The 8756-nt window shown below is 48.8% G+C and overlaps 1 protein-coding gene across 1 annotated transcript; it reads right to left on the bottom strand.

Moving 5' to 3' along the window:
* Nucleotides 1-877: 877 nt before the first annotated feature.
* Nucleotides 878-7734, bottom strand: LOC144484528 (ER membrane protein complex subunit 4-like). Its single transcript, XM_078203041.1, has 5 exons — nucleotides 7655-7734; nucleotides 6892-7003; nucleotides 6533-6686; nucleotides 3013-3173; nucleotides 878-1995 (listed from the first exon to the last, which is right to left on the bottom strand). Exons 1-5 carry the CDS (start codon nucleotides 7732-7734, stop codon nucleotides 1960-1962), a joined length of 543 nt encoding a protein of 180 aa, XP_078059167.1. The 3' UTR covers nucleotides 878-1959.
* Nucleotides 7735-8756: the final 1022 nt, after the last annotated feature.

Here is an 8756-nt window from a genome sequence, read left to right as displayed (position 1 = left end):
TTACAGAATCAGTGAAAAGACGTTACACATTCTTCACAGCAGCATCAAACTCGCACTGACTGTTTCCTCACTCACCTCGAGGTTATCGATTCGCCTCCGGCCTCTTCGGTTCACTCCTGCTTCGGGTGTGGTCTCAGAATGGGGAGGGGGAGGATTAGTGACCACCTCCCCGCACCCCCCTCCCCACACAAACACACACAAAGAGGAACGACTCAAACACAATCATTAAATAAAGCGAACATACACACACACACACACCAAACATGTATGTGCTCGCACACAGGTACACACACACACATGAACTGAAATGCGTGTACACCCACACAGACACACACTCACTCATAGACACAAGCGTGGCTGCTCACAGACAAAGTCGTAGAATTCCTACAGTGCAGAAGAGACCATTCAGCCCTTTGAGTCTGCACTGACTCTCTGACAGAGCATCTTACCCAGGCCCTCTTCCCGTTACCCCATACTAATCACTCTGATCTACATATTTTGTGACATAAAGCAGCACTTTAGCATGGTCAATCCACCTAACCAGCACATTTTGAAGTTTGGGAGGAAACCAGAGCCTCCGGAGGAAACCCATGCAGACACGGGGAGAACATGCCAACTCCACACAGACATAGGGGCGGCACAATGGGGAGCACTGCTGCCTCACAGCACCAGGGACCTGAGTTCAAATCAAGCCTCAGGTTGTGTGAAGTTGGTGCATTCTCCCCGTGTCTGTGAGGGTTTCCTCCAGTTGCTCCGGTTTCCACCCACACTCCAAAGACGTGCGTTTGAGGTGGATTGGCCGTGCTAAATTGCCCCTTAGTGTCGGGGATATTATCAGTGTAAATACGGGGGTTATGGGGATAGGGCCTGGGTGGGGTTGTTGTTGGTGCAGGCTCGGTGGGCCGATTGGTCTCTTTCTGCACTGTCGGGATTCTATGATTTATCCAAGGCTGGGATCGAACCCAGGGCCCTGGCGCTGTGAGGCAGCAGTGCTAACCACCGTGCCACCATGCTGCCCAGGTGGGCACACAGACAGCTGCACACACTACACTGTCAATCACCTGCCTCCAGCTGTCAGTGCTGAGGAAGTGAAACCAAGCTCCCCCCCCCCCCCCCCCCGCCCCGCCCTCCTCACTCACTGCTGTGTCAGGTGGATAGGAAAATCCCACGGCCACTACTGGATGGAGCGAAGGAGAGCTCCCGCTGGTTTCAGAGGGTCGATCTTTATCCTTCAAACAGCCTAACATTTGGTGGTTATCCGACAGTTTGTGGGATCTGCTGTGTGCAGTGCCTGCCGGGTTTCCCAGGTGAACAGCAGTGACTGTGTTTCGGAAACAGGAAGCTGCTGTGTTGATTCAGAGTGCTCTGGAACAGCCCAGAACAAGCACAGGAGCTAAATCATTCCCTCCTTTCGATGTTCCCTCCTGCCGTTCTGTAGGAAGAGATGGTGACTGCACAGCAAGATCCCACAAGTCACGATGCAACACACAGCCAGGGAACTTAATTTCAGAGACGGTTTGAGGGACCCCTGGGAGAACCTGTTACAGCAGCTTGAATCTCAGGAACAGGTTACACAAATCTGTGACCTTCTGACCTGGGTGAGAGAGAGAATGAGAGGCACCAGGATAAGCCTGGAATGACTGATCAAGGAACCTCCAGTCCCATCGTCAACTCCAACAGGTCCCTTATCCGAGGCTCAGCAAAGGGGGTCAACATGATAAACAACTGAATCCCCAGTGAAAAAATACACAGTCCCTGCTGTCAATATCTCCGGCCATTCCACATCGGTCACAGGTACACGGGCCAACGTCTGTCTGTGTGTGCGTGGGGGGCAGTGATGGGAGGGCATGTTACCTACAGAAAGCCTGGTCTCAGGTTAGCCAGACGGCAGCAGGTTATATCCAGTGTCGATCGTCCTCGGGCCGTGTCTCAGTGAGCGATAGGAGGAGAGTGGGACTATCACAGGACCAGGCCCCCGCCTGTGTACTCCACTCTCTGTGTGAAAGGAGAAGGTGGTAAGAATCGGAGTGGGAATAGCTTCTGTCGAGCCTGCTCCACTATTCATCATCAACCTCATCTCCACTTTCCCTGCCCTCCTCCCATCCCTCAATTCCCAAAGATATCCCCACTTTCCCCGCACTCCTCCCCATCCCTCAATTCCCAAAGATTTCCCCATTTTCCCCGCAGTCTTCCCCCCTCCTCCAATTCCCAAAGATATCCCCACTTTTCCCGCAGTCTTCCCTCATCCTCCAATTCCCAAAGATATCCCACTTTCCCTGCTCTCCTCCACATCCCTCAATTCCCAAAGATATCTCCACTTTCCGCACACTCCTCCCCATCCCTCAATTCCCAAAGATATCTCCACTTTCCGCACACTCCTCCTCATCCCTCAATTCCCAAAGATATCTTCACTTTCCGCACACTCTTCCCCATAGATATCCCCACTTGCCCCGCACTCCTCCCCATTCTTCAATTCCCAAAGATATCTCCACTTTACCCAGTCTTCCCCATCCCTCAATTCCCAAAGATATCCCCACTTTCCCCCCACTCTTCCTTCTATCCCTCAATTCCCAAAGATATCCCGACTTTCCCCACACTCTTCCTTCTATCTCTCAATTCCCAAGGATATCCCCACTTTCACTGCACTCCTCCCCCGTCCCTCATTTGTTTTTGTTCAATTGTGGGATATGGGCGTCTCTGACTGGCCAGCATTCATTGCCCATCCCGAGTTGCCCAAGGGCTGTTGAGAGTCAACCACGTTGCTGTGGCTCTGGAGTCACATGTAGGCCAGACCAGATAAGGGCGGCAGATTTCCTGTGGTTGACTCTCAACTGCCCTTCAAGAGCAACTAGGGATGGACAATAAATGCTGACCAGCCAATGATGCCCATGTCCCACGAATGAATAAAAAGAATTGGGCCCAATCTACTCAACCTCTCAGGCTCCACAGCCCTAAATGGTTTCCTCTTCCTATTTTCCTGGCTCCCCCTCACATACAGAGTGCGGATCTCACCTGGGGCAGCTGGATGAATGCCAGCCAGTCAGAGGCATGTGTGGGCAGCAGCCCCATTGCCTGGCACTTGTAGATGGCCAGGGCCAACCCCAGCAGGTTGCCGATGAAGTAGATGAGACACTGCAGCCAGTGCTGATTCGAATTCCCCAGGACCCTAAAGACTGAGAGCGAGAATGGAAAAGCAGGAAGTTCAGGAACATGTGAGAACCTTTCCTCATAACACAGCCCATCCATTTTTGGTATTAGTCTGGTAAACCGTCTCTGAACTGTCTCCAGCATACTTGCACACTTCCTTAAATAAGGTGACCAATACTGCACACAGTACTCCAGATGTGGTCTCACTAGTGACCTGTACAACTGAAGCATAACCTCCCTAGTTCTGTATTTAATTCCCATCACAATGAATGATAACATTCTATTAGTTTTCCTAATTACTTGCTGTACCTGCATATTAGCCTTTTGTGATTTATGCACTCGGACACCCAGATCTTGATCAATTGGGCCAGTGGGCTGACGAATGGCAGATGGAGTTTAATTTAGACAAATGCGAGGTGATGCATTTTGGTAGATTGAACCAAGGCAGGACTTACTCAGTTAATGATAGGGCGTTGGGGAGTTACAGAACAAAGAGATCTAGGGGTACAGGTTCATAGCTCCTTGAAAGTGGAGTCACAGTTGGACAGAGTGGTGAAGAAGGCATTTGGCATGCTTGGTTTCATCGGTCAGAACATTGAATACAGGAGTTGGAATGTCTTGTTGAAGTTGTACAAGACATTGGTAAGGCCACACTTGGAATACTGTGTGCAGTTCTGGACACCCTATTATAGAAAGGATATTATTAAACTAGAAAGAGTGCAGAAAAGATTGGCTAGGATGCGACCGGGACTTGATGGATTGAGTTATAAGGAGAGGCTGGATGGACTGGGACGTTTTTCTCTGGAGCGTAGGAGGCTGAGGAATGATCTTATAGAGGCCTATAAAATAATGAGGGGCACCTTTTCCCAAAGGTAGGGGAGTCTAAAACTAGAGGGCATAGGTTAAGGTGAGAGGGGAGAGATACAAAAGTGTCCAGAGGGGCAATTGTTTCACACACAGGGTGGTGAGTGTCTGGAACAAGCTGCCAGACGTAGTAGTAGAGGCAGGTACAATTTTGTCTTTTAAAAAGCATTTAGACAGTTACATGGGTACGATGGGTTTAGAGGGATATGGGCCAAATGCAGGCAATTGGGATTAGCTTAGGTGTTTTAAAAAAGAAAGGGCGGTGAGGACAAGTTGGGCCGAAGGGCCTGTTTCCCTGCTGTAAACCTTTATGACTCTCTGACTCAATCCCTCTGAATCTCTGAGCTCTGCAATCTCTCACCATTTAGACAAAATGCTTCTTTTTCATTCTTCCTGCCGAAATGGACAATCTCACATTTGCCCACATTCTACTCCATTTGCCAGATATTTGCCCTCTCACTGAACCTTTCTGTCTTTCTGTACTCTCGGTATGTCCTCTTCACAACTTACTTTCCCACCTATCTGTGTGTCATCGGCAAATTTGCCAAACATCCCTTCATCCAGTCATTCATATAAATTTCATTCCTTGCCCCAAATTTGATTCCTTTTCCACTATTTAGTTTAAAACCATCTCTAGTTTCCTAGTTATGGGGTTCGCAAGAACACCGGCCCCAGCACAGTTCAGATGTAGACTGTCCCAATGGTACAGATCTCACTTTACCCAGTACTGATGTCAGTGTCCCATGAACCAGAACCCACCTCCCACACCAGTTAGGGCGGCACAGTGGCACAGTGGTTAGTACCGCTGCCTCACAACACCAGGGACTCGGTTCTATACTGGCTTAGAATCCCTACAATTCAGGAGGCCATTCAGCCCATCGCTTCTGCACCGACCATAATCCCACCCAGGCCCTATCCCTGTAACACAACATATTTACTCTGTTAGTCCCCCTGACATATGAGACAACTTACCATAACCAATCAATTTAACCCGCACATCTTTGAACTGTGGGAGGAAACCAGAGGACCCGGAGATAGACAGAGAACATGAAAACTCCCCACACACAGTCACTCGAGGCCGGAATTGAACCTGGGTCCCTGGCGCTGTGAGGCACCAGTGCTAACCACTGTGCCACCGTGCCGCCCCTTGGGTCACTATCTGTGCAGAGTTTGCACATTCATCCTGTATCTGTGTGGCTTTTCTCCGGGTGCTCGGGTTTTCTCCCAGTCTGAAAGATGTGCTGGTTAGGTGCACTGGCCACGCTAAATTCTCCCTCAGTGTACCCGAACATGTACTGGAGTGTGGCGACTCGGGGATTCTCACAGTAACTTCATTGCAGTGTTAACGTAAGCCTACTTGTGACACTAATACATAAACTTTAACGCAGCCTTTCAGTCACGCATTCATCCCTCCGATCTGATCTGTCCTATACCTATTAGCATGTGGCTCAGGTAATAATTCAGAGATTATAACCATTGAGGTTCTGCTTCTTAATTTAGTGCTTAGGTCCTCATATCGACACTGAAAACCTCCTTCTTTATCTCTGTTGTTCATACCTACATTGACGAGGACAACTGGAACCTTCCCCTCCCCACTGAAATTTCTTCTCCAGCCCTGATCAGATGTCCTGAACACTGGCCCCAGACAGGCACCACAGCTGCCTTGATTCACATTCTTTGCTGCAGAGAATGTGCCAATCCCTCTGACTATACTGTCCCCCATTATCACTGCATTCCTTTTTGCTCCCCTCACTACAATGGCTTCCTGTACCACAGTGCCATGGGTAATTGGCTCATCCATCCTGCAGCTCCCATTCATCCAAACAAGCTGAAAATACCTCAAACTGGCTGGACAATGGTAAAGGCTAAGGCTCCTGTCTGTGAGTTCCCTTATCTGTCTCACTCTCCTGTTCCTGACCACTGGCCAAATCAGCAGACCCTGTGCCAAGAGGTGTGACTGCTCCCTGATACAAAGAATCCAGGTAACTTTCCCCCTCCCTGATGCATTGCAGTGTCTGTAGTTCAGCTTCCAGCTCATAAACTCTGAACCAGAGCTGCTCGAACTTCACTTACTGCAGACATGGTTGCCCTGGATCAAACTGATAGCCAGGAGCTCCCACACGCGGCAGCTGTGACACATCACCTGTCCTCCCATCTTTAATGTGTGCGAATAAACTATTTAATTATTTTATCCAATTACATATTTTATTTTTGTTTTCAAGTATGTTAGTTTTTAAGTATTTTATTAACCTTACCACCAGTTGCTGTACTATTTTAATCCTTAGGAATAGAATAAACCTGAGTCACTTAGCAGATCCTCACCAAAAATCTAGCTTCTTCTCCTGTAGAAGAGTAAGATCACTTCCTGACGGCTGAGAAAGTTAGAAAGCAAAACAGCACCTCTTTCCCTTTCTTCTCTAACTCCCTTAATTACCCAACTCCCAGAACTCTATTCTAAGCTGCATTCAAGTGATGCCGGTTCAGAGCAGTTTCTGAGCTGAAGATTCAATACAATACTCACTTGCTGACATGGACATGAAGGCCTGTATAGGTCTCCAGGCCATCATGCACACCATCATGATAGGGAGGATGGAGATGGTGTTGCCAGCCATGTACATGATGAACAGATTCATGGGCAGTTGTTTCAATGGGCCCAAGGCGATGTCCCAGCAGCGCTGAAACAGAAAGTGAGCAGGGTATCAGTAAAGGGGGCCGGTTAGGGGAGGCCATATACTGATCTTATATCCAGGCCTGGAAGTAAGCATGATGATTAACCCTTTATCACACAGGCTGCTGTGGTTCACCAAGGTACTTCACCACCGTGGACAAACCAGGGGCGTTGTCAGCCACACACTAAAGACACATTCAAATCCAACTTACTTTCTCAACCAGGATCCGGTCTGTTTCTTGGACGCAGATGTCCGGTAGCTGTTTGTCCGAATATGCAACTGGGTACATGGAGTCTCTCTGGCCACACTTTTGATCATGGCTCCTATGAGAAACAGAAAACACAAATTTGTCACCCTTTCAAGACCTTGTTTAAAGAGGGAGTCTCTCTGTTGAGGACCCAACGTGGTGGCAATAGTGCCAGCATGAACTAAAGCTTGGGCAAACATCGAACACAGATTGCCGTTGTGTCCACTGAATTGCCATGGGAATGTTGGATGGCAGAAGTGGATTAGTGTCAATTGATAATCAGGGTGCCAATCCGCTTACCCTCCATTTCGGGACAAAGCAAAAAATCACCTAATATACCAAATTGTATCTTGAAAACAAACACTGCGGGACATTGAGAGAGATCCAGTTCAGCACCGGGTCCTGGAAACGAGCAATCGTTCCTCCAACCACCACCGCAGTTGGCACCTGATCAGGTGGAGGGGCTGAAACCAAAAGGGCATCTCAGGGTCATGACCTGGGGAAAAGATGCCAAGTGGGGTCTGAGTGGTTTCTAGAGGATTTGAGGGGCTGCTTTGTGCTGAGGAGCTCGGTGAGGGGTAAAAGAGGCGTGAAAAACCCGGGGTTGGGAAGTTTTGGGTTGGTGCCACATCCCCGGGTCAGTGTGCGGTGGCCTCCACTCGGGAGAGACGGGCTGACCCGGCTTGCCTCCTACTCGAGCCCCCGGCTTCCCGCGCGGCCTCCGCACCTGCTGCTGCCACTCAGGTTAAGCTCGAGGGTCCACTTGTGCCAGCGCGCGCGCTTGACAAGCCCCGCCCCTGCCGCCATGACAACGCCGCCGACCGTTAACCGTCCCCCCTTTCAAATCTGATTCAGATCAAGAGAAGAAGCCGCGCGCTTCCGTCAACATAAACTCCCGCTGCAATGCGCATGTGCAAGCCCAGCCGCCTCATCGTTCTGCGTGCAGCGCCCAAAGCCCCGCCCCCACATCGTCGTCATCTTTTTTAGGGGCACATCTGTTCCGACCCTTCAGATGGACATCACTTAATGTCAGAGATATTTGCAATATTGAGTCCAGATGACCCTTTATCAAAGCAAAAAGAAATAGAAAGTGGGAGATATTTATACTGCAGGGTGAGGAAATGAAAGATGAGCCATAGCCACAGAAACCAGGGGAAAAGACTGCTAATGGCTGCCCACATTCTGTGGACAACCATTATAGCACCAGGGACTCAGGTTCGTTTCCTGGCTTGGGTGACTGTGCGGAGTCTGCACGTTCTCCAGGTGCTCCTGGAGAACATGCTCCTTTTTCTTCTCATGAAATTCCAGTATTTCCGATTGCCCTGAATGAATTTTGAGGCCCAGGTCAGAGCGAATAAATAAAAGCAAAAAACTGGATGCTGAAATCTGATACAAAAACTGAAAATGAACCACTGTGGTAAATGCATCATTCTCAATCTATTTTACCAGGTATTTGTTTCATTATTCAACATTTAACATCAATACATTTATTTATTATGCATCTCCTCATTCTGAATTGAATATTCAGAGAGTTCATAAAAGAGAGCAAGGCGATGATAGGGATCTAAATGAGTCTACGGCTTGTGGGAAGGGACTTAAGAAAGAAATTAGGAGAGCCAGAAGGGGTCCCGAGAAGGCCTTGGCAGGTAAGATTAAGGAGAACCCTAAGGTGTTCTATAAATATGTGAAGAGTAAAAGGATGAGATGTGAAGGAATAGGACCAATAAAATGTGAAGGTGAGAAAGTGTACAGAACCGGAAGAAATGGCAGAGGTGCTCAATGAATATTTTACCTCGGTATTCACGGTGGAAAAAGACCTGGGTGATTGT

Source organism: Mustelus asterias, unplaced genomic scaffold (assembly GCF_964213995.1).
Source record: "Mustelus asterias unplaced genomic scaffold, sMusAst1.hap1.1 HAP1_SCAFFOLD_114, whole genome shotgun sequence".
Taxonomy (NCBI): Eukaryota; Metazoa; Chordata; class Chondrichthyes; order Carcharhiniformes; family Triakidae; genus Mustelus; species Mustelus asterias.
Note: the sequence above shows the minus strand (reverse complement) of the source record. Positions and strands in the feature narration are given on the sequence as shown.

Coding starts and splice junctions, on each gene's coding strand:
- LOC144484528 (XM_078203041.1), bottom strand. CDS start 7,734: ATGGCGGCAGGGGCGGGGCTTGTCAAGCGCGCGCGCTGGCACAAGTGG. Junction 7,004..7,654: donor AACCTGAGTGGCAGCAGCAG/GTGCGGAGGCCG, acceptor TGTTTCTCATAG/GAGCCATGATCAAAAGTGTG. Junction 3,174..6,532: donor CTTCATGTCCATGTCAGCAA/GTGAGTATTGTA, acceptor TCTCGCTCTCAG/TCTTTAGGGTCCTGGGGAAT.